This window comes from Lissotriton vulgaris, chromosome 9, assembly GCF_964263255.1.
Source record: "Lissotriton vulgaris chromosome 9, aLisVul1.2, whole genome shotgun sequence".
Lineage (NCBI taxonomy): Eukaryota > Metazoa > Chordata > Amphibia > Caudata > Salamandridae > Lissotriton > Lissotriton vulgaris.
In genome coordinates, this window is record NC_141697.1 from 108277402 (window position 1) to 108303801 (window position 26400).

At 45.6% G+C, this 26400-nt stretch overlaps 1 protein-coding gene across 1 annotated transcript in view; it reads left to right on the top strand.

Moving 5' to 3' along the window:
* The window catches only part of TEDC1 (tubulin epsilon and delta complex 1), a 618264-nt gene that overhangs the window by 396952 nt on the left and 194912 nt on the right, over window positions 1-26400 (top strand). Inside the window, exon 6 of the mRNA XM_086937156.1 lies at window positions 24453-24539. Coding sequence (XP_086793282.1) covers window positions 24453-24539 — 87 coding nt within the window. The remainder of the gene's footprint in view (window positions 1-24452; window positions 24540-26400) is intronic.

Below are 26400 nucleotides of genomic sequence, written 5' to 3' on the forward strand. Positions count from 1 at the left end.
ATCCCATTGGAGGCAGGATAATGTATTACTTCTACAGGTGGCAGAGCATCACATCCGACAGATGGATACTTCAAATCATTCAGCTACGATATGCAATGCTGTTCCCTTCCACTCCGCCAAACATACAACTGTGAGAAGTTGTCCTGGTATATGCTGTCCACTAGTTTGCACCTTGCACCAGTCCAAACGACCCTTATGATGTAGGAGGTCAAAGATAACCTTTAGAAAGCTATCCTAGTGGTAGCTGTGGAGAGTAGCCTTCAGCCTTAATCTTGAAGGAATGTAAAGCAGATTGTTTTACCAGAATATCACCTTTAGTAATATCTAAATGAAAGTAGAACGACACAGTAGTTATAAATATTTGTATTTATTTATACAACATCTCTCTAGTATCCTCTACACGAGGATACAACACAAAGCACACAAAACTATAGCAAAGAAACAGTTGTAAGTAGCACAATACACAGTGGGCTCCAGGCGGAGACCAAACCATATACTAAAATAGTGGTATAAGAACCACGACTTGAGTCGAGACAGTGTCTAGAACACGTAGAATCGCTAAGACCCCAAGGAACCTACCATGATTAGTACACACACCCCAAGGATGACTGGTGCAGTGTGCTAACATGACCGCGGGCTCTGTACAATTCTATGGGGATGTTGCGGCTACAATTTTAAAGTTTAAGGACTCTTCTCGGTGGACTTTGAGGAAATCCTTTGGAACTTAGGAGGTTGGAGAGCCATACCACCCGTAGATACCGGTGTACCCTAGTTACCTATCCAGGAGAGCCGGATGCTGTGGTCTGGAGTGGTGTCGGAAACCACTGTCAATTTCAATGGAGGACTTCAAAGAAGAGCTGCTGCCGGGAAGGAAGAAAGTGTCAGTTGGAATCAAAGAGTGGATTCGTGAGGGAAGGAACCTTAAAGCAGAGGGGACAGAGTCTGGGTCGTTTCAGGATGACCAGGGGCTCAGTAGACTAATGCCCACTGATGTTGGGTGCTTCAGGTGCAAAGAAGGGAGGCTGGACTCTGCGGCCACGAGGACCAGGAGACGTCGAGGACGACAAGGAGCTGGATGCGAGCTGTCCCACGAAGGATGTCGAGTGCTGAGGGGTCGGTATCCGACAAGAGCACCAACAAGCCTTGGCCACAGTGGAGAGAGGAGGGATGAGAGGGAACATGGCGGCGGCAGGCTAACGCCGGTCGCGGAGCTCCGTAACACAGCGGCACTGCAGGCGGCAGCGGCAGGCAAATAGCGGAAAAAATAGGATGGCGGCCCTCAGTTGATGCGATGAGAGACTGGGGCTATCATAATTTAAGTTTTTTGTGCATTTTCCAGTGACCGGCATCTTTCTCTTTCCCGGTAGCGGCTGAGGCAGAACAACACGGTACATCGCTCCGGTGCGCTAGGACCCTGAGGCACATGGGGATAGTGAATGCGGCGATTGTAGGCAGCAGGCAGGATTGCTTTACACCGATGGGGGAAGCAGCAGTTGCGGTGGCGACCCCGTTGGTGAGAGAGCACCGGAGCAGTTTGTGGAACTGGGCTCTAGTTGCTCTCCTGCTGCTGCATTACAGAGGTCCGGTTTGCTGGGGGGTGGAGTGAGGAGTCTGGGGCGCCCGATCCAGTGTCAGTTCTCCCTGCATTTAGTGGGGGCAAATTGAGTGAGACTGCAGAGGAGTCAAAATATAGAAACAGGTACCAGTTAAGGTCCAAACAAGAGTTGAAGTTAAAGGGGGTGTTGGACTCTGCAGTCACAGTGGAGAGGGGGGGGTGGGAGGCAACCCCATTAACTCCATATAAAAAGAAGAAAAAGTGGGGGGCCAAGATGGTTGGAAATATTAAGGCGTCTCAACAGCTGCAGGTACAAAAGAACACCCCATCGCTTAAGAGTTACTTTGAGATCATGGAGCACCTGGCGGGCCCGAAGGGGGCCATGGCAACAGAGGCGGGGTTTATAGACCAGGTTTCGGATCCATCCATTCTGACCACCCTGACTATGGATAACCGATACACACCTCTGGGAACTATCCAGGACGTGGAATATCAGGAGAACTCAGAAGCGGGAATGAGTGTGGCGGGCAGCTCCGCGCCAGTAGTCTCATCGAGTGATGCTCCTCTCCCTCCAATAGAGCCTCATGGTCTTCTGGTTATGGTAGAACCCGCGGACCCGTTCTTGCCCCTGGTCTCAGGTGATCCTAGTAATAATCAGACTCCACAGACACCTCCAACACAGTCAGTCCCGGTCCCAGTCCCTGTCTCTGGCCTCAGTTCAGGTTCAGGCACAGGCTCATACTTTGATACAGGCCCAGCCGATTTCTCAAGGCAGTGCTATCCCTCAGCAGTTAGTAGGTTCAGTTAGTTCTGGGCTAGAGGAGGACAGGATTGGTCTCTTATTTTAATCATTGAGACAAGACCTATTGAGTAAATTTGAGGTCTCAGAGACTAATCAAAGAAGTCTGCATGACAGATTTGACTTGTTGGAGACTAAGTTAGAGGACATATGCACTCGGACCAGTTCTCTTGAGAGTAAGGTGTCTAGGCTATCGGAGTCCACATTGGGGAATTCTAAGGTTATTGTTTCTCTAAAAGCACAGAATCGGTCTCTTATGATGGAGATGGAAAGGTTGGAGATGCAAACCCGCAGGAATAACCTGAGAATTTTGAAAATTCCGGAGGGTGAGGAAGTGGAGGATATCATGGGATTTGTCTGCAAATTATTACGGGACGGGGTCCTGAAGGATCGGCCCGACATTGATCTTGAGGCAGAGATTCAGAGGGTGCATAGAGACCCCTTTAGGCTACATCCTGATCGGAAGGCGCCCAGGAAGATCCTTGTTAATTTTCAGACATATTGTGTCAAGGAATTAATTCTAAGTATGTGTCTCACTCGATCCACCCTTCACTATAGAGCCAACCCATATCAAATTCGATCTGACATAGGTGGCCGGACAGCCCAGAGGCAGTTGGAACTGGGTTCTAGGATGCGAGAACTTAGGTCATTGGGGGCACAGGTGCAGATGAAGTTCCCAGCCCTCCTAAAGGTGATGTGGAACAATAAAATGCATAATTGTAATCATCCGGAGGAAGTTGACGAGCTCTTATCCCAGATGAGGAAATAGTTATGTTTTGTGTTTTGTGTTATTAGAAGAAGATTTAAATAGGTGGTTGATAAAGGGTGAGGGTTAAAAAAAAATAGGGAAAAAGAGGTTAAAACCAGTATAGTCTTTCTTCTTTTTTCACTTGAATTTGTGTAGGGTTGAAATAAGGATTTAAGGAAAAAAAAGGGGGCGGGAGGAAGAAAAGGAGGGGCAGAAAAAAAGGGGGATAAAAGATAAAAACGGTATTATGATTCCGCAAAACATTAAAAAGCTGCAGTGCCGAGGGTGCGGGGGGCTCCCTAAAGGCGAGAACAGCGCCTGGTAGATGGGAGGGTTCCCTGGGGGAGAGTTTTGGAGGGGTCACTGGGGGAGTGGAGGTGAAAATGAAAAAATTGCCTCATATGTTGTAAAACTGCCATGTTATTGGTTAGAGCTCTGGAAGGTGGGCACATTTTGGATTAAGTTCAGCTATGGCTGTCAGTAGGGTAACCAGTAATAAATTCCTCTCCTGGAATCTTAACTGTTTAGGGGTGGAAGAAAACAATCTAGGTTTGTGAATACTTAAAACATTCTGAAGCTTATGTCTATCTCTTACAGGAAACGCATTTAGAGGCTAAACTGTGCAAACAGGTATTTGGAAAATTAGGTTGGGTCCAAGAGGTACTATGTTCTAGGCAAAAGGGTATTTCAAGGAGAGTAGCCATCATCGTTAGAGCGAATAAGGGAATTAAGGTCCTGAAATGGGACACAGATCAGTCGGGTAGATGGTTGGTGGCAGCCCTCTCCTTAGGTAGTTCTCCCTACACATGCGCGGTATATTATGGTCCTAATGAGGATAATTCTAGTTTCCTTCTGAAATTAGGGGGTATGTTACTACAACACACTGCGCCGGTGATATTAGGAGGAGATTTTAATTTCGTTTTGATAACCAGTTAGACCGTACTTCTAGAGCAAAATATCGTTTTCCGAAGAATTCTTTTTTAGCTCTTAGGAATATAATGAGGGACTTTAATTTACAGGATGTATGGAGAGCTAAATATGGAGCTGTTACAGAATATTCTTTTTACAGCAAAAAATATAAGCAGTACACTAGAATCGACAATTTTTTGGTAGATCGTGTCATAACACCAGACATAGTGTTGGTATCTCATTTTCCAATAGGTCTTTCTGACCACTCAGTGGTGGAACTAGAAATCAATTTAAGGACTTGGCCTATAGAGATTAGATGAACTTTGGACAGAACACTCTTGCTGGACGTGGAAAGTAAACTTAAGGTTAGGGAAAGTATTACTGAGTTTTTTCGTTTTAATATGGGCACTGGCACATAGCAATTAGTTTGGGAATCTTTTGAGGCCTACTTGAGAGGTATTCTGAGTTCACAGATGACCTATAAAAGGAGACTAATTAAGAAAAGAAATACTGACAACCTGGAAACTATAAAGCAGAAAGAATCACAACTACAGGCAGCAGCCATGGCGGATAGGGACAACATCCTGAGGTTGGAAAAATAACTCTTAGAATTGCAATCAGGATTTAAAGCAAGAGGCGATAAAATATTTAAGGGCAGGTGGGAGGTTAGCAGTCTGAGGAATTTTGAGTATGGGGAGAAGTGTGGTGCTCTCTTGGCCTGGAAGGCGAGATAAGAGAGGAGTAGGAATAATATTGACTCATTAATCGAGCAGGATTCAGGGGTACTGCTGATGGAGGAAGAAGAGATTAGGGAGGAAGCTAGGGGGTTTATGAGGGGGTTATATCAAGAGGATAGCTGTTGTGGAGTCGAGGAGGTGGAGGCTTGGTTAGGCTTGAGTGATCTGCCACAATTGTGTGAGGTGGACCTTGTTGACCAGTGAGATCTCAGAGGGGGAGATAAGGGTGCAGGTGAAGAAGATAAGTCGAGGGAAAGCCGCTGGCCCTGATGGCTTGCCGACAGAGGTGTATGCGGACAACTTAGTGGAAATACTGCCCGTTCTTATGACACTTTAATAGAATTTTTTTACAAGGAGGTGAAGTTCCCCCTTCATGGCTGGAGGCTACGATTGCCCTTATCTTAAAACCAAATAAAGATCCTCAAAAAATAGAGTCGTATAGACTGATATCTCTCTTAAATTCTGATTTGAAGATATTCTCTGGAATTCTAGCAACCAGATTAGCTAAAGTCATCAAGACTATTATCCATCCTGATCAGATAGGGTTTATACCAGGCCGGCAGTTAAACAAGCTTACGTTTCAAGTGATCGGGGCAATTGCCGCAGCTCAGGATAGAGGACTGCCACTCACCATTGTAGCGATTGATGCTGCTAAAGCATTTGATCAAGTCAATTGGGAGTTTCTATGGGAGACTATGATAAGTTTTGGGTTCCCTTCTATATTTATAGAAGGAGTTAAATCTTTATACAGGAGTCCTCGGGCCAAGGTCTTGATTAATGGTGGTCTGACAGACTGGTTTAACATCTCCAGAGGGACGAGGCAGGGTTGCCCCCTGTCTCCTCTCCTGTTTGATGTATACATCAAGCCTTTTGTTTGCTCACTGAGATCGGACTCCGTTATTACACCTTTTAAAATGGGGGAGTTAGAACTAAAAACCGCTTTATATGCAGACGATCTCCTCTATACTGCTAACCCTGCTGAGGCTATTCCCAGATTATTTAAATTAGCTGAAGACTTTGGCAGGGTCTCCGGATACAAAATTAATAATGAAAAAACGGATATAATGAGTTGGAATAGCATAGATCCGGTACACGGGGCCAAACTTAAAATTAGATATTTAGGTATATATCTTACACAGAAATTAGAGGATCCTTCTAAAACTAGCTGGGACACAGTGGTGAAGGAAGTAGGTAAATTATTAACTAGGTGGGGGGGGGGGGGGTTTGCCCTTGAATATTTATGGAAGGGTGAATTTAGTTAAAATGACCATCCTCCCCAAAATAACTTTTTTGTTTAACTGTATACCTCTAACATTTAACCCCAAGGATATTGCTACCCTTCAAGGGGAGATTGGTTCATTTATTTGGGCCACAAAAACTCCAAGGATAGCATGGAGGAAATTGAGAAGGGGGTTGAAGTTGGGAGGCTTGGCTTTACCTGATTTGCTTTTTTATTGCTATGCCTTCCAGCTTAAGAATTTTAGAATGCTGGCCAATAAGTTAGATTCCTCTTCACACGGCCGTCTCTTCCAAGCAATGTTATCGGACCAGCCTCAAGGTCTTGAATTTTTTCTCTATAAATTTGGGGACCAAAAATTTTACAAAAAAGTTCGCTTGAAGATCATACAGGCAGCACTCAAAATCTGGAAGCACATTCGGAATATTCTGGGGATCCCCTACTATAACACACAAGCTCCAATTTGGAATTCCGCAGGTACCCCTGACTGCTTGTTGAATAGGCTGGCACAACCACTGAAGGAAGCAGGCTTGGAAAAGTGGGGTGACCTCTGCGTTAACACTCGACTCTTGGATTGGGAATCTCTATCTGGTGGGTCCCTTGCAAGATTTTAGTATTACCAATTGTCATCATGGTGGGGAAGACCGTGTTGGGGAAAGGAGGAGGAGACCCAGTCTCTAGACTTCATCAGTAGAGGGGGAGGCTGGAAGCCGGAGGTCGCCTTCTGGTACAGTAAAAGATAGTTTGGATTCTGAAGTAATATGTCTATGGGGCACTTCCATAACGGAGAATAGAGAGGAGATACAGGGAGTCTGGTCTGATTCATGTACCATGTCACAAAAGATAATCAAACCAGCTAATCTCAGAAGAAACCACCTATTTACACTAAATCCTGTCTGGAAGGTGGTGACACCTTCCTGTGACAGGATGCCTATTATCCTGCCTTCCCCTGCTCGAGCTTGGCTCAGCAGCAGGAAGGCAGAAATGTGTCTCTAGTCGACAGCAACCATTTTGTGTTGCCCGGGTCGAGAAGGCTGGTACCGGAAAGACCAGTGACCCGACAAAGCTTGCTTCAGAAGGGTGGAATCATACCTCCCACACCGGTGTGGAGGTATGATTCCAAGGTGTTTGATACAAAACACGACGTGTTTTGTTTCAACTGTTTTCAAGATAGCATTTACCGCAAGGTTATAATGCACCTCCACCTATATGTCTGGCTGAGGCTCAGGCAACCCGGGAGAATGGTCTCGGAAGGCTGCAGAGGGGCTCTGCTCATGCAGGGGCACCCTCTCACATAAAACCCAGCACACTGCCTTCAGGATTGTTAAGGCCTGCTATGGGATGACTTATATGTATTAAGTGTAGTGACCTATAGATATAGTAAACCTATATCTAAAGTAAGTGGTGTTAGCACCAGCTTACACAGGCTGCAATGACAAACCTGTAGTTCCATTTTGCATTGCCTCTCATGGGTGGCATAATACATGCTTCAGCCCATGGGAGGCCTCTGGGGTACCTATGCCCTGGGTACATGTATACCATATACTAGGGACTTATAAGGGTACCCCAGTATCCAATCAGGAGTGTACCTAAGTGAATAACACAGCCAATGTAGGGAGAAAGCAGATAGACTGGGGTCCTAATTAGCAGGATCCTAGTCAGAATAGTAAAAAAACAGCAAAACATCAGGCAAAAAGTGGGGGTAACCATGCAGTCAGATCCTACCTTTCTACAACCATCAACACAAGATTGGCTGCCAAAGGTCCACTTGACCATCTTACAGTAGAAAACCCAATGTCTTTTGTACAAAGTGACAGGTGTTACCTGCAGTTCAAGGTGGGTAACTAGCATTTTTATTTTTGTATGCTCCCCTTCAGCCTCACCAGGGCCTCTTGGATTTTCACGAAAGAAAGGTCTGTGGTTGTACCAGACCTTCGGACCGTCTTTCCATTTCTCAAAGACTGACTGCTGAAGGCGGGCTCACCACAGTGAGTATAAGACCACCTACAGATGGCATCGAACCTCCTCATGTCTTTCCGATTCTTGATAAACGTGCCAAAATCACACCTGACTTTTCCAGAGGCTTTTTGCATCTGAGCTGGTTTAGATACAGTAACGAATCACAGAGCTCAGGACGTTCAGGCTATGATCCCGATGTGTCAGCCTCTATCCTAGATCTCAGTGAGAACAGCTCTGAAGCTTCTTGGCTTTCTGGTCTCCTGCATCCTGCATGTAGAACATGCCAGATGGCAAATGTGGGCTCTTCTCTGAGATCGGAAGTCTCAATGGGCTCAGCACCAAGCAAACCTGTCAGATTCCATCCAGGTTTGAAGAAGAGTGTGAAACACCTGCAGAGCTTGCTGCTGGATCTCCATTGGACCACCGGCATGCCCGTCTCCATACCCACCCAGAGCTGATGGTTGTGATGGATGTATTGTTGCTGGATTGGGGAGAACGTTTGGGAGAGGTGGAGATCAGAGTACTCCGGTGTACAGTGGAGATCCGTCTCCACATCAATCTGTTGGTTTTGCAGGCGATTCACTCTGTATTAAAAAATGTACTCCCGTCCATTCAAGGGAGGCTAGTTCAGTTTCTCACAGGCAACACCACCGCCATGCAACAAACAGGGCAGAGTGGGGTCCTGGATCCTCTGTCAGGAGGCACTGTGCTGCTGGAACTGGCTGTACCACTATGGCATCTATCTGGTAACAAACCATATTTCAGCATCTTTGAATGCAAGGGTGGATGAACTCAGCCGGCATTGCCTAGTGGATCCTGGATGCCAGTTATACTCTGTGGTGGAGCAGAGTGTCTTCCACTAATGAGTAGAACTCTGGCTTGATATTTTCGCCAATGCCAACATGCATATAAGAAATTGGATTATTGGTTGAGAGGGGTAACACCCTACTGAAGCAGTGACCACAATCCTTGTCAGGGCGAAGTCATAAGTATACCCTAAATTCACCTCTTCTCAACCCTCGGGTAGTTTAGCACAGAGCAGTCAGGCTTAACTCTGAGGCAAGGTATAAAGTATTTGTGCAACACTTCAAACGGTATTAAAGTGAAAACACATCTCGAAAGGATCTCACACCAGATTTAGAAAAAATTTAAAAACAAGACCAAAACAACAAACATCCAATCGGTAGAACCAGAGATCTGCAGTTTTAACGATGTGGGTGAAAATAGTGCCAAATAGGGCAAAGTGCCAACTGTGAATATTTAGAGTGTGACCAGTGATACTGAGATATCATGGTATATATCTAATGGATACCATTCTGGGCATGTGTCTTTCTTTCAATACATCTAAGGCCATCCTTTATTCAGTTTTAGTTCTGAGGAAGACCTGACATGATGTATAGGTAATAACACTTGAACGCAGGGTTGCAACGTAGACGATATTATATTGCAGCCTGTGCATGCAGTTTTTAAACTGCCAAGTTGACTTGGCTAAATAAACCTGTTGCCAGGCCCAACCTTAACTTTTTAGTATTTATAAGCCGCCCCTAGGGTAGGCCCTGTTCTCTATGTTTTCTGGACATCCGTTAAAAAGAGAAATATGATGTTTTTTGTCATAGCGGCAGGGCAGAGTCCTACCGTCAGGCCTACACAACTTACATATCCTGCATGGAGATTACATAAAGATAGCTCACTGCTTTGGATCACGCTCTCTCAATCTCTATAATGGATGTTAGCGGCCAGCCGTTCATCCACAAAGAACTTTAATGCTTGACATTGGGAGAAGTTTGTGGCTTGTACCTCTCTGCGTATCGAACTGCTGCAAGCTAATTTGTCTGATGTGTTGCTGTTTGTACTGTGTGGCCCACCAAGGCCTTGCTGTAGCCACGGTTAAGGATTATTTATTGGCATTGTTGGCCTTTTTAAGTGTACCTCATCAACCATCCTTTATTAAATCAGCACTAAACTATTTTAATTAGAACATTTCACTATTCTGTGGGAATATTGAACATGTCCACTGATACAAACTAAATTAGGAGCTGTTATATGTTGCAGAATGCCACCTCGTGAGACATGATTTGTAAGCATGTAATAATAGCACAGAGGATTTATCGAAACAATGTAAACTTTCGTTTAAAAAAATCAGGTGCGTGTAATCCAACATGCCCTTTTATGATTTGATTATCTGTGATTTCTTTACTGGGGCATATTGTGAATTGGTCTATTTTACATCTGGTTTCTGTTTTTCTTCTCTCCTCGAATCATTTTGTAATTTAAAATAGTTCTTATTTCTCCTCCCTCCCTCCCGTTCAGTCATTTGAGATCTAACCAAGGGGCAGATGCATAGTGATTTGTAGGCTTTTAATCTAGTAACGTCTCAGACAGTGTTTTTCAAGTGCTCATAAGCCATGTGCAATGAATATACGTTGTTATCCCGCATTCTTTTTCCCCGCAGGGAATCACAACGCGGTCGTTACGACGACCACGTTGTGATTCCGCATACCATTACTCTGTAAGTCGGAACAACGACTTTCGGAGGGGGGCGCAGGATGTTGGAATAGTATCATTTACTATTTCAACTCCAGTCTGTGTGGACAATTGGAAGGTGTTGGATTATAAATCCAACTTCCCTCCCTCCACCCCCCCACCCCCCCCCCGTTCTCCCCCCTGCAAGTCGTTGTTCCGACTTGCGGAGTATTGGTATGCGGAAGCACAACGGGGTAAAAGATTTGTGGTAAACGTTGTTTACCATGTGCAATATTTTGTTTGTGTCCATTCTGCCATTACAGTGGCCTGAGGATATCGAACGGTATGACCTGGTGGGTTATTCCACTGTAACATGTATGTGCATGATCACAGCCCGCAGAGCACCAATTAAATCCTGTCACTGTCAGACCCATTCGTAAAAAGAAAAACCGCAATGGGCGTGCTACCATAAGAACGCCAGCTCAGTTATGCTCTGTACAAGAATGGAAAAACAACACTGGGTGTGGGCTTCCCACGGTAAGGCCAAGCCTCTCAATCACAAAACAACAGAACCAATGCCAGTACTGTGACTTCTACTAGAGAGAACTATATTGAACTGCACTAAGAATTAAACTGGGTGCAGGTTTGAACAATCTTTCAGAATAAATCACTGTTTATTTATCATATGTTTTTTTAGAATTTTTGTTGGTTATTATTCACCAAAGATACACAAAAATGAATAAAGAAAAAACAATACATGATACAATTTTCATAAAAATGACATTAGCATAAAAGTGCACACAGAATACAAAATCTATCATACGTGGTTGATCAACATCAGCACTCCAATCTCACACTCTCACACAACCCATACATACAAGTCAATATTTACAATTTGAATGTCACAAAAAATAATTTTTAGATTACACCAAAGAAACTCGTTTGGTTAGATCAAAAGTTGTTGGACCATATCAAAAAACAATTTAGTGAATTGAAATCTTATGGTGTAGACTGGCGGTCTACGCGTTTCGAACCCCTAACTGGTGGGGGGGGGGGTTCTCATCAGGACCTCTTAACTTCAAAAAGGGGTGTGCACTGATTAATGACAAAACCGGGCGTTGACAATTTTCTGCTGCGATGATGTCTGTTAATTGTTTGTAGTAACTCCGCGATGTTAGAGAAAGCCAGGAATGAATCGTGGACTTGTAATTGTTGATGAGCCGTGAAGTAAGGGAAGGAACCAGGAAAAAATCATGGACCTTCGAGGAGCTGCCGCTCTCCTCTACGTGGTGTCCGGTTATGATGCGTGGCTCATCAAAAAACATATGATAAATAAACAGTGATTTATTCTGAAAGATTGTTCAAACCTGCACCCAGTTTAATTCTTAGTGCAGTTCAATTTAATTCTCTCTAGTAGAAGTCACAGTACTGGCATTGGTTCTGTTGTTTTCTATACATGAATGAGCACGTGTAGTCTACACGAGATAAAATCTATATGAAATAAGAGACAGCAGTCACCCCTAAAATCTTTGTTTTAATTTCTGGACTGATGAGGCTTCCCAACTATGATGCTAAGTCCATTTTTGACTGGGTGCGGTAGCTTGATTTGAAACCTTTATAACCTTTTCCCCCCAAAAAAAGTTATGCACAAATTTGAGGCCTTTTTCTATAACATGCTGGAAATTCTCAAGGTATTCAGGGTTGTAGATTCCCTTGGAAGGAACTGAAAGAAAATTGCAAAAATATAGCTCCATTTTGATTATGTGGCAAAATGGGATAAAAGTGCTGTGCAAGAAAGCATGTTTTTTCTACTCAAGGTTTGCTGTGGTAGATCATCATTTTTTTAAAAAATGTTTTTTTTATTTGAGAGGGTTTCTATAGCGCTAGCCAGATCCAGGGGTATCGGAGGACTTTACAACATGATGTAGAGAAGACAAATGCATGATAATGGTGTGGTGGAAAAAATGCAGAAGTGTGGCGAAAGACAGTACAGTTCTGCTTAACGTCAGAGGTGCGTCTTTGAGGTAGAGAGGTCTCAGGATCCGAGGAGTAGGATTGCGGTAAATAGGTCGGGAGGTAGTCTCAAAGACCAGGGACCGCAAGTCTAGTGCTGGAGTTGTTTCTTAGCGGTGCTGAGCCAAGGGGTGATTGTTCGTGCGGTGTCTGGAGGTTGACCGGTGGGGGCGCGATGTCTGGTGCCTCCCAGCTGGGGGTGTGTGAGTCACATGATTGTGTTCGGGAAGGCGCGGTTGAGGTAAAGGGCTTTTAGGCGGCTTTTGAATTTTGCAAAGGAGGGGATGGTTCTGATGTCGACTGGGATGGTGTTCCAGATTTTTGGAGCGTTGCCAGCAAAAGAGCAGGCTGCAATCTTTTGTTTACGTGTTTTCGAGAGGATGAGGAGGAAGGCGTCGAAACTCCTGAGGCTTCTTGTTTGGCCGGCTTTCTTGATTTTGGAGGCTAGGTATTCCGGTTTCCCTGTGTGTAGGGCTTTGTGTGTGAGACAGGCAGTTCTGAAGCTGGTTCGCATTTCCACCAGGAGCCATTTTAGATCTCTGAGAGCGGGAGATATATGGTCAAATTTTTTGATTCCGGTGACCATTCTGGCCGCTGCATTGAGGGTAGTTTTGAGAGGCGCTGGCTGTGCCGGTGAGGACTGCTTTCCCATAGTCCAGTCTGGACAGCACCAGGATTGGGTGGCTTGTTTGAGGTCGCTCGGAGGGATGTGGAGTTTGATTTTGTTGAAGAGCTTCAGATTGAGAAAGGCTCTCTTTGCGGAGTTCTTGATGTGATTGGTCATGGATAGTTTGGGGTCAAGGGTGATTCCCAATTATTTGAACGAGAATGCCAGTGTGAGATTTCCGTTGAGGGCATCAATTGCTTTCAGCCATTCGACGATTTGCGGGTTTTCTTCCTTGTTTGGGATGAGTAGGATTTCGGTTTTTCCCTGATTGAGTTTGAGGTGGTTCTTTGATAGCCATTCTTCGACTTCTCTGAGAGTGTTGTTGAGTCTTAGGATGTCGTTAAAGGAGGAGCTTTCCAAGTACATTTGAGTATCATCGGCATATAGATGAAAAGGGATGTTTGCGTTTTTCAGCATGGAGCTGATGGGTTTTATGTATATGTTGAACAGTTGAGGGGAGAGAATGGAGGGGAGGAGGTCAGAAGCAAATGATTTGATTTTTACTCTTTGTGAGCGATTTTGGAAAAAGGAGGAGAACCATTGCAGCACCACTTCGTCTGTACCGACCTTCTCTCTGAGAGCTTTGATGAGAAGACTATGGTCTACGGTGTCATCGCCCCACCTTTCATAAACAAGCAGAGTTATATCAAAAATAAAAACATTTACAACAGTTTTAGAATTTTTCTAAGAAGTAGGCCATTTTTCCTAATTTTGTGGTTTCAGCCTACTTGCATTTGTGGTGGAAACAAGTGTGAAACCCATGGGTGATCCCGGAAAACTATATATTTCTTAAAAGTAGAATGATACCTAAAAAAAATTTTTACGGCGTTTTTGAAAGGTTTTCTGTGCTAGGATCACCATCTTCCCACTTTCCAGGAGTAAGCAGAGTTTTATTAAAGAAACAATATTTTTACCACAATTTTTGCATTTGCCTAAAAGGCAATATATTTTTCATAATTGTTGTGGTTTCACTCTAATTGCAGTTTGTGGTCGTAATAGGTGTGAAACCTATTGGTGATCCCGGAAAGCTATACATTTCTGAAAAGTAGACAAAGTTCTGAATTCAGCAAGTGATCATTTGTGTTGTCCCTCAAGGTTTTCCCAAAGAAAACTAGCTGTTGAAATAGAAAAAAAAGAAAATGATTAGGAAAAAATAGCCATTGGAGACAACGTTTTCATCTTTAATTTTTTTGTCATGATGGCTTATTTACAAAAGCAATGTACCATTACGTCCAATGGACCTTTCTGGTTGTAGGGATCTAAAGGGTTTGTAGGTTCTCTAAAAACACATGAGAACTAGAGTAAACACTTAAGCTGAAGCTTTGAATGATTTTTGATTGTGTACTGACCATGCAGCAGTTCATACTGTAAAATATAATGAATGAAAAATGGGTCTGCAGAAAACCTATGTATTTCGGAAATTATTTACAAGATAATGAGTTTAGGAGCAGCGGATATTGGTATGCCTCTTAATTTATGTATTCCATACCACCATGTGATTCAGAGGGCATTTTGCAAAATGTCTTCCTTCTTGCACTCCACCTCACATTTGGTAGTCAAAAATTAATAGAAATCCAATTTGTAATAAATGTTCTGCTATTCTGTTAACTTGCGTGTCCCGATTAAGAATGGTACCCCACTTGTGTGTATATGCGTAGTGGCCACAACATAAAGCACCCCAAAACATGCGCTGGACACGTGTCCTATCACCCAGAAAAATTAATGTGTATTTTACAATGTGGGTAGCTACGGAATTGGGGTCCTAACTCAGCAGGCACCCAAAGACCTCTACCAAACCCTGTCCTTTCTAAAAACTAGAAACGCAAAGGAGTTCATGACTTTGACTTGTGTGGATCCCCTGGCCTTTATTTTTTACCTACAGGCCCTTGCAAACATCAAACTTTGGATAAAAAAATTAATTTTCTTCACATTTCTTTGGGCGAAGGTTTTGTATTCAGTGCGTCTCATAATCTGCATTTCCCGATTACAAAATGTTGCCCCAATTATGTAGGTGAGGCTAGAACCCAAGATACAGAAGATCCCAAAACACAACATGAATAAATCAAATGATTCCATTCAAAACCAGCACTTTTTATGAAACATTATAACTGTGAAATCTGGACCTGGCCTCTGCTGCCACACTGGAAAACCTACAGAACACACACATTTATTAATACTAGACACCTGGGGGAGTCCAGGGTGGTGTGACTTCTGTGGACCCATGGAAACATCCGGAATCTTCAGGGATCAACCAAAATTCCTTCCAATCTGCAGATTCAGGAAGATTAGGACACAGAAATGTGAGGAAAATTAGTGATTTTATACAAAAGTTGGAGGTTTGCCAGGCATTGTGGGAGAGACAACATCATTGTAATCCACTTGAGGCACACCTTCCTGCACTCCCTACACTGTCTAGCTTTCAGAAATGTCTAGGTTTGGTAGGTTTCCCGGGGTGACGGCCGAGCCAACTTGAATTGTGCACCCATTAAGCATGGCAAGAAGCACAAAATTTGGATGTACCCCTACCCTACTGGCACATATGTAAAAACAATGGGGAGAAGAACCTACATTTCCTTCTGTTTTCTATATGCATGGGTATGATTTAGTCCCCGGGGACTTTAGGGGTGTGGGTGTGGCCTGATGTCAGGATGGGCTAGACTAGACCCCTTTAGTTTATAAAAATTAATCCTGCCACCAAGTGGTCTTTCTGCCCTCATGGGGCAGTTTGGGACAAATCAATTCTTAGTCACGGGGGAGCAGAACGGCTCCGTTCCTCATTTTGGGATGGGGGTATAGGCAAAAGCCAGGGTGGGATTCCCGCAACCCTTCTTTTGCCAAAAATATACAATTCATGGTGGTTAGTGGCCCTTCTATTCCAAGGGCGGCAGATTACGGGCAAACCCACAATTAGGATAAATTGCACTTTTTAGGGTAGGGTATTGCTCAGTGCCAGACTGGGCCAAATTGAAATACCTGGGGTCAAGAGTGCTTTCTGCCTCTCCCCAAGGGGAAAACTCTCAATTTGCTTTATAGGAAATCAGCAAGATTGTCTTGCCCCTTTTGTGGTGGTGGTGGTAAGGGTCAGTTCTAGGGTGTGACACCCCACCTCTTTTGTTTTTTCTGGTGCCCTTATGAAATCCCTGGTGTCTAGGTTCCTTTCTGCCACCCTGAGTGACAAACCCTCCATGTGCTCCATGGGGGAGGCAGAAAAACTTTGTTGTCCATTTTGGGATAGGGTTATGGCTCTATGTCCTGGTGGGGCCTTCCACCCGCTTGCTTTTTTATGTTTTCCTTGGACCTAGTGGGCTTTCTGACACTCCAGGGTTGGGGGAGTTGCAGACTGGGGAAGCTGAAAGGCTATATTGCACCCTTTGGGATGAGAGCTTGGTCCTATGCCAGGGTGGACTGCCCCACCTTCTTATTTATTTTGAGTAATTAAATCCCTGGTGTCCAGTTAGTTTTATGATCCCTACGAGGGTCGATTGGGGGAACACACCTCAATCTGCCTCCCAAGGAAGGAAGAAAGACTGAAGTGCCCACTTTTTGGGATGAGAGCATGGCCCTATGCCAGGGTGGGCCACCCTCAACTCTGGGGTTTTTTGGTAAGTAAATCCCTGGTGTTTAGCAAGCTTTCTATCTCCCTTCCGGGAGGGGGGAGACATATTGTGGGCATGCCTCCACCAATCTGCCTTCCTTTGGGGCAGAACGTTTTTATTGCCCCTTTTTGGAGTTGGTGGCATGGCCGTATACCACTGTGATCTTCCCCACCCCTTTATCTTTTGATAGGAAACATCCTTAACATCTGCTGGACTTTCTAGCTCCCTAATGTGCAGATTGGGGGAAAATCCCCCTAATGTGCCTCACAGGGAGACGTAAGCCTGTAATGCCCTATTGAGAAAAGGGCACGGCACTATGCATGGTGGGCCACCTCTACCCCTTTGGTTTTACTTTTAACAATTTCCCTGGTGTCAGGTCGGCTTTCTGCCCCACGGGAGGCACCATCATCCGTCTTACAGATACATAAAGTTTAAAAATATTAGCTGGTGGGGGGAGAGCATAGGCATTTGCCCATGGGGCTGCTCCCCTAGTAAACAAGTCCTTGGTGTCTAGTGGAAGCTAATGGCGTTCATATCCCACTTTGATTTCTTGTCACTTTGCAGGATAAGAGAGGTATCGTTGGAAAACAGTTTCTGAGCTTTCCAGCAATACCTCCATTTTTGCACAATTCCTTGCGAACACAGAAAATGGCCTGTTATTAGCCCCTTCCAAGCTTGGAAAGAATCCAGAAAGCTGTTTACTGGTTGCTGGCCCCTGCAACCCATGTCATTACATCAATCGACTCAGTTGCAGGACCAGTAAACTCTCCTGAGACAGAGTGGGAGAGTTTTCAGCCTGACCCAGTGGGGTGTTCCAGTTCCAGTGAGTGGACGGCACAAGAGCTCATAACAGCTGCTGCTCTGGTGCCAGGTGTTTGGCAGTGACCTCTACGTCCATACAGTCCGGTTTTGAGTGCTATGGACATGGCGATCCAAGGAGTTAACGTTCAGCAACTTCCTGCCCAGGCCTCACCATTGTCTTTTCCTTTTAGAGCAACAGATCTCAGCCTTTTGGGTTCTGTGGACCCCCAGTGCATCACTACTCGATGCAGGGAACCGCGCTCCTAATATGTTTTATGATTTGAACCTCAAGGCAATGCACAAAAGTTCGGAAACAAGTATACATCAAACAAATGCATGCATTATGCAATATTTTATTTAATTCTCAGTGCATAGACAAAAAATACAAACATTGTAATTTTAATGGGAAGGTTTTAGAAAAAAAGAAGTGGACCTGCATCCAGGATGCAGTCGAAATTGCATCTATGAACTCTACTGTACTTTCATTATTGGCTTCAAACAGAACTAATGGTTCGCTTTGGAATTTTATTGAGAGAACGCACTGCGGACCTGCGAGAGGTGTGCCTTCTAAATCTTTAGTGGGAGGATGATGTATCTGAAGAGTAGCAGAAGGAAATTCCAGAACATTGCCAATTCTGTGCTTATTAAATCCAGAAGCTGAAGGTTGAGCTCAAGTTCCTCCCAGGAAGAGAAGAAAACTGAAACATGGAGCCAAATTGAACGGAGCGTGGTGACATTCCATGCTCAGGGGAAGCTACCACACTGCCCCCTTTTTTGAGGCTATTGCACCTAATATGTCATACTTTCTAGAATCTACTCCTTGCTCTTTTGAAGAACAAATTTAGCATGCTATCTTTAATAAATTGATCGAATGTTAAAATCCACTTCTAAGGATTCATCTGGTCAAGAAGCTTTGGAAGGTCATGGTGTATGTCCTAGTGCTCTCATCGACTAATAAAACATGCCATGGTAATTAACCCATTAGAAAAATCACAAATACAGAAGCTCTATTAGAATGAAATGTAAAACCTCTGCCCTATTGAGAGAAAGGCGTTTGCCCAGAGGTTGGACTGTTGAGACTGCTAGACCATCTTTGATAGATGTACATTGTAATGAAAACCTGCGCAGAGCCTCATTTCATTGTGTTCGACTAATTTGGGGAAATGTCAAAAGGCTGAGGGAGAAGACACTAGCATAAAAGGTGACTAATGAGCAAACAATTATTCAGGGCCGGACCTGAAGACCCAGGTTGGTCTTCTTCCCTTGTAGTCCATTAGTTCCTCTTTAGTTTAAAAAGCAGTAACAGAAGGCTGAAAAGTGAATAATCTAGTCCTGTACATGCAAACCTGTATAACAATGTAGGAAGGAAAGTTGAGTGAATATGCTTACAAGGAAGTACGAGTAAATCTGCCTCTTGAAACAAAATGTTATAACATACCTGCTTTGAAATACCTTAGTAGGCAACAGGACACCCACTCTTTATGGGCATAGGTGTTGAAGAACAGTTAAATGATGGCGCAGAGTTAAATGAGCCTGTTCTGATCTATTTTCACCAGAATTTCTTCTCTTAGTAAGCCTAAATTATGTTATCTGTGCTGGAGATTTTGTCAGGAGCATCAAGGAAGTGAAGTAACAGAGACTTGATTTTTATTCAGATTTGTTGTTCAAGTTGTTTAAGGAAGCTGAATCATAATCTTTGGATTTTTGTATTTCTGAAATACTGTTTTTGTGTGTGACTGAAGCTGATGGGAATAGTCGAGCATATATTGGCCAAAATATTCACTGTTCTAGCAAAAGGGTGGTTGTCGAAAACGTCATCTAACAAGGAGTCTCTAAAAGTTAATACTGGAGTATCCTCTGTAGAATTCTCCTCTAAATGTAATTATTTATCCTTCGATTCTTAGTTTTCAGTCTTTGCAAAGAAAAAACTATAGTTTATTGGTTGACATTAAGCATTATAATCGCACCTAGTGGTAGTTATGACAATCATTCGATCAGTCTTGTATAGCATGGCTTGTCACCTCGGGGGAGGGGTGGGTGTTGGTGTCCTCTAGGCGCTGGTGGTTTGTGCAAGCCTCTGTCGAACATCCAGGTCTTGAACTGCTTTCTTAAGTCCGTCTGAGAAGGGGCGGTGCGAAGGGGGAGGTCGTTCCAAGATCTGGCAGCAAGGTAGGAGAAGGAGCAGCCTCCAAAGCGGCTGCGGCAGATGCGCGCCAAGGCGAGGTTGGAGGATCAGAGATTCCTAGTTGGTCGGGAATGTTAGGCGATGTAGAGGGTCCAGACTTGTGGAGAGCTTTGTAGGCGTGGTTCTTCTGGGGAGGTCGAGGATGTGTCGTGCCACCGAGTTCTGGATGGTCTGGAGGCGGTTCAGGAGTTTTCTGGTGGTTTTGTTGTATAGTGCTCTACCATAGTTGAGTCGGCTGGCGATGAGGGCCTGGGTGACTGTCTTCTTGGAAGAGACACTGATCCATCGGAAGATCTTGCAGAGCAAGTGGAGGGTGAGGAAGTAGGCAGACGAGACAGCGTTTATCTGCTGCTTCATGGTCAGGTGGGTGTCCAGGATGATTCTGAAGTTGCATGTGTGGCTGGTGGGGTTGGGTGACGGCCCGAGTTTGGCAGGCCACCATGTGTTGTCCCATGGGAAGGGCTTCTTTCAAAAGATGATGATGTCTGTCTTGTCCGAGTTGAGTCTGAGGCACTTGGGCTTCATCCAGGTGGCGATTTCGGTCATGGTGTGTTGGAAGTTAGCCCTTGCGGAGTTGGCGTCTTCTGTGAGGGATAGGCCGAGGTGGGTGTCGTCGGAGATGATTTTGAGTCCGTAGGTGCAGGCGATGTCTACCAGAGGTGTCATGTAGGTGTTGGAGATGGTGGGGCTGAGGGAGGATTCTTGGGGTACGCCACATAAGATGTCTTTGGGTGCGGAGAAGAAGGGTGGTAAGTAGATCCTCAGGGTTCAGCCAGAGAGGAAGGAAGAGATCCAGTTGAGTGTGTTGCCCTGGATGCCGATGTGGTGGAGTCTGGTGATCAGAGTGTGGTGGGAGACAGTGTTGAATGCTGCTTTTAGGTCGAGGAGGATGAGGGCTGCTTTTCCACCTAGATCGAGAAGGCGTCTGATTTCGTCAGTTGCTGCGATCAGGGTGGTCTCTGTGCTGTGGGTTTGTCAGAAGACAGATTGCGAAGGGTGGAGCAGGTTGTTGGCTTCGAGGTAGTCCATGAGCTGGCGGTTGATGGCTTTTCCCAAGGCTTTGGCAGGAAAGGTAAGGAGCAAGATCGGGTGGTAGTTTTTGAGTTTGTTGGGGTTGGCAGAGGATTTCTTCAGGAGGGGCTTGACCTGTGCGTGTTTACAGATATTTGGTACAGTGGCTGTGGCGATGGAAGTGTTGAGAAGTTTGGTTAGGGGTCGTTCAATGGCTTCTCTTCCTAGTTTGTAGATTTGGTGCGGGCAGGGGTTAGTGGGAGATGGGGAGTGTATGGAGATCATGATTGAGATGGTGTCTTCTATGGAGAGTAGATTCCAGTCAGTGGTCCTGGGGTGGTGGGAGGGGCGGACTGGGGTGCTAAGGTGGTTGAGGCCGGTTGAGTTGAGAGAGAATTTGTATAGCGCTACTTTACCCGTAGGCATCAAGGCGCTGAGGATGAAAAGGAAAGCTGTGTGAGGGGAGAGCGGGGAGACTGGTTAATGGTAGGCCTCCCTGAAGAACCAGGTCTTCAAAGCCTTTCGGAAGAGAGAGTGAGAGGTGAGTTCCTTGATCTCAGCCGGAAGAGTATTCCAAATTTTAGGAGCACGGGAGCTGAAGGGTCTGTCGCCCCATCTGACTTTGTTGGTTTTAGGAACAGACAAAAGATATTTGTTGGCTGAGCGAAGTACCCTGCCAGGGACGTAAGGGGTCACCAAGGGTTTAATGTCTTCAGAGCCAAGCCCGTGCAATGCACAATGGTTGAGACACAGGACCTTAAACTCTATTCTGGCCTGGATGGGAAGCCAGTGAAGATCCTTCCTAATAGAGGTGCCTGAGGCAAACCTCGGGGCATCAGCAACAAACCCAGCTGCTGCGTTTTGTACTGTTTGTAGACGTTGTATCTGAGATATATTAATTCCAAGGTACAACGCGTTGCAGTAATCTAGCCTTGAGGAAATTATGGCCACCGTAGCCAGTTTACGGGCATCGGTGGAAAGATAGTGTACTAATTTCCTTAAGGTTCTAAGGACACCATAGCAGGTAGAGGTCGTCCTGCTAACTTGTTTTTCGAAGGAGAGCTTGGTATCAAAAATATCACCCAAGTTCCGAGCGGACTGGGAGGGCGAAGGACAGGTTCCAAGGGCGGGAGGCCCCCAGTCCAATAACCAAATCTCCTCCTTGCCTCCGAAGATCAGCACCTCCGTTTTTTCCCCTTTTAGTTTGAGGGAATTCTTCACCATCCAATTTTCAACCGCTTCCATGCAGATCTTAAAGTTTTGGGCTGTAATATCAGCAGTTTGAGAAAGAGCCATAATCTGGGTGTCATCAGCGTAGGAGAGAACTTCCTGCCCAAAAGTTCTTACAAGCCTGGCAAGGGGTGTAACATAAATGTTAAAGAGCGTGGGGCTCAGGGACGAGCCCTGAGGCATCCCGCACTGCACAGGTTTAGCTGGGGAAAGAAAGTCACCCAGCTTGACCCACGGCCATCCAGGAAAGATTTCAGAAGGCTAAGTGCGGTCCGTCCACTCCTATCTCCTTGAGACGTTCGACTAAGATGGAGGGGGATAGGGTGTTGAATGCAGCAGTAAGGTCGAGCAGGACCAGAAGAGTAGTCTGGCCACTGTCGACCTTAGCACGGATGTTATTATTGACAACTGTCAGGGCGGACTCAGTACTATGAGACCTGCGAAAGCCATGCTGAGAGGAGTCAAGAAGGCTGGAGTTCTCCAAGAAGGCCCTCAGATGGTGATTTAAGTGGGCCTCTAGCATTTTTGCGGGAGCCGGGAGGAGTGAGATAGGCCGAAAAAAATTTAGGATCCTAGGATCCGACGAGGCCTTTTTAAGAAGGGGCTTGACTATGGCCATTTTCCAGGAGGTCGGAAAGACACCTTTACGGATGGCCAGATCAATGACTTCCAGGAAAGCAGGGAGTAAAACATCTCTGCATTCTTTGAAAACCTTCAGAGGACATGGATCGAGGGGGGAACCTAAAATCTAAATGCACATTAAGTTGCTCTAGAGTGATCGGAGGGAAAATAAGAGTTACCCTGTGGTGGCTCTGTAGGGTCGAAGTTGCCGTAGATGTCAGCCATTTTTCAGTGAAAGTAGTCTGCGAGGTCGAAGGGGGGATCGTGTTCTCGATGGCAGAGGGGTAGGAGAATTTTCTGACGGTCCTAAACAGATCCATGGTGTGGTTGGCACTTGCCTCGATGCAGGTGCTGAGGGCTTCTTTGAGATGGTGGTGGTAGCTTTGGAGGGTCGATCTGTATGAGTCGATGTTGGTGGGGGTCTTGTTGGATCGCCAGTGTCTCTAGGTTTGTAGGTGAGGGTTCCTCTGATGGCAGTGTTGGCGTTGGGTCTGACCTGGAATTGAGGTGTTCCATGATGGGTGTTGTGTCATCGTCTGATGCATTGCAGTTGAGGGAGCCCTTCTGGATGATAGTGATGCCTCAGCTGAGTCTGTCAGGGCGGTTGCGGTGTATCATCTTGTCTCCAGTGGAAGTTAGAGTGGCGATGGCAGGTGCTAAGGTGGAGGTGAGCCAGGTTTCTGTTATGAACATAACGTCGGGTGAGGGTTGTTATGGATGTCCCAGATTTTCCTGGCATGCTTGCAGATTGATCTGACATTGAGTAGTGTGCAGAGGAGCTGGGGCTTTTGGTTGGGTGTCTGCTGGGTAGTGGTTGTGGGGGTACTCACGTTGCAGGAGAAGCGGGAGTAGCGGCAGGTGAGGGGTCCTCTAGTGGGCCATGATGAGGCGATGTGGCATTTGGGGGAGGATGATTTGTGCCCGAGGATGCAGATTTTGTTGAAGGAATATCGGAGGTGGGTTGTAGGTCCAGGGGCCCTGGCACTGGGCGTGGTCCAGGCGTGGACAGGTGCATACAGGCTTGCCTTTAGCGCTCCAGCAGCATGCCCACTGAGCACGTCCACTGAGCAGCCACCCTGCAGCCTCCATTTAGTAGCCCTGAGGTTGGACCGGGAGCTGTAGGGCAGGCGGGAACAAGGAACCGGAACAATCCGGTTGGCCGCAGAGATGTAGAGCGGCTGACCGTAGAGGGGAGGAGTAAAGGGTTAGGACATCGCAGAGAGGGAAAACACAGAGAAGCCAATATACAGTTCCCAAAATGGAAAAACTAAATAAAATTAAGGCTAAATATGAAAAAGAAAGAAAACAATAGAGTGGGGAGAATCACCAAGGTCAGTTGGATACCTAGGCAGCAGGAGGCCGGCAGGAGGCAGACAGGAGGCTCGAACCTCTGTGCAGCGAGGCAGGAGGAGCAGGAGTGGTTCCTCTATGCCGCTGCAGCAGAGGGGTAGTCGTGACCTCTACCAGGGGAGGTGAAGGGCTACTCAGTAGAGGCGCGCTGCAGGTGTGCAAATCACTGAATAAGGTGCACAATGGTTGTGGCATGATGCAACATTTAGTGTAAAAAGTGTGCATCAGCATAACATCGCCTTTGAAGCGAAGTTTCCAAATGTCCCTTGGTGCAACCCCAGAATGAGTGGAAAATGTTAGGACCACAAATTTGCTTATAGCACAACATCACCCTATGTTGCAAATGAAGTATCTCTGTGATATCACATTTAGGAACAAAACCACATTTATGTGTAAGTTCACCACTAGTTCACTATGCATTAACTCCACTGGTAAGCCCTCTTCAGACAGGCCTTCAGGCATACCCAATAGTTAACAGTGAGACTGAACATTCCTCTGTCCCAATCTTAAATAGGAATAATAGTGCTTATATTGAGAAATAATGGCTTTTCTGTTTTATGTTTGTTTTCAGTTGCTGCAGTCCATCGAATCGGAGAACAGTCGCCTGGAAGCCTACTTGGATTGGAAGGACCTTGAACCAGTCTACTGGCAGTGGATGGTGAGCCCAAACCTCAAGGCCTTGCAGCCAACCGGTTTGGCCTTCTCCTCATGTAATCCCTCTCGGCCTGATTGCAACTGGTGTCTTTTTGTGCACACCTATCCCAGGAATCTGCTGTATTTTAGATTTAAAGCTCAGTCTCTGCCCTTCGTGAAATCTGACTGACCCTGGTGAGGAGTAGGGAGGAAATTTAACTGACATTCTGTACACCCTCTGCATACCTTTTCAATGTACTTACTTTATGTTTTTTCCAAAGCTGCTTTCAGAGTTGGCAAAAATGTAGAAAATGTTGGATAATAGAATGTGCTTCAAGAAACTTACTTGCATGCATGGTTGTCATGTGTTTTCTTTATTTTCCAACATGGGATATTTCATAAATTCACATCCCATTGACTATTCTCCCGCATCAGATGGGCAGTCCGCTGGAGAACCCTATATGCACACGTGACAGCGTTGCCTTACGCCAATTCATGGAGGCACTGTCTAAAACCCTCAGACCTACTTTCCAACTCCACTCCCTGCTCCTAGAAGCTTCCCCACTCCACCCACCACTATCTTCTAAGTCATATTCTTTACAAGTGTTAGAGAGACTTTCGATGTGGCCTTTTCGATTACATACTGTATAAGAAAAGAAAATATAAAGTTGTAAAAGCTATGGGATTTTTAGCTCGTCGCAGGCCAGTTTTGGTAACAGAAAGATTTTTTTTTTCCGGAGGTAGAAAAAAAGAAGACCTTTATTGGTCTGAGCTCGACAAATATAATTAATAAAACATTTTATAAAATAATAATTCTTGAAGAGGTTTAGGATCATCCCCCTTCCATGATTGGTTGGTTGCAGCGAGCGCCATTTAAATTTTGGGATCTGGGCACACTTTGCTTACACAATGGGTCAACCCTCTTCATTTCTTTCTTGCCAGTGTCATTCACATTTTTGCTCAGCTCACAGGATGGCCATTCTGTGAGCTGGTATGGAGCGTCAGGTACAGAGTATGGCCGCATTAGCCTGTTTACTTCCGAGTAGCATCAGCAAAGGAGTTCTTATCCAGCCTTCGCCATGTGCACCTCCCACAGTTTTCCTGAAAGCTGCGAGTGGTGAGGCCGCAGACAGCAACGCGAGCTCTTAGCACTCAAAGCGTCTCTGTTGCACTTGCAGGTGTAGTGTTTGAGCATGAAACTACATCATCTGTTTCCTTAAATGTAGAAGTGGCCTATTTCAGGTGGCGGCGCGGTCCCGCACTTTGAGACATGCGCATTACTTCTTTTGCTGGGTGCCCTATGCTTGTCACGGTGGGGTAGTCAAGCGCCCAGTCCACTAATGTTCTAGCTTCTCTACTTAGACTAGCACTGTTACTTATTTTTCTGTCTTCAAAGTGGACGGCTGCGCTTCTAGTTCGACATCCCGCTAAAGATCCCCGTGACCTTGCGGTGGAACTTCAGGGTCATTCCTGGTGGGGCATTGCTTCCTTTGCAGCCCTGTTTATAGGAAGAAGTCAGAGCGCCCCTCTACAGAGAGGGCTCACAGCCATTCGTGCTCTGCATGCACTCTGTGTAGACCGTGAAATCTTCAACTTAGGGTCCGATTCCGATTTCGGCCGGAAGGGCTCCGAACGATGGGCGAAGCCCTTCCGACTGACCCGGAACGTGTCGCACGGATTCCTTTTTCTTGGTCGGAAAGGAATCCTACTCGGATTTCCGGATTGCGGACGACAGGCTTGGAGAGCCTGTCCGCAGTCCGGAAATCCCTCAGTACTCCCCAGGTCGCCTCTTTACGACCGATGGAGTATGATGGCAGCTTTTCACTGCCTTTTCGTGCCGGTGTTTCCGGCACGAAAAGGCAGTCGGAAGCTGTCTCAGGGGGCCC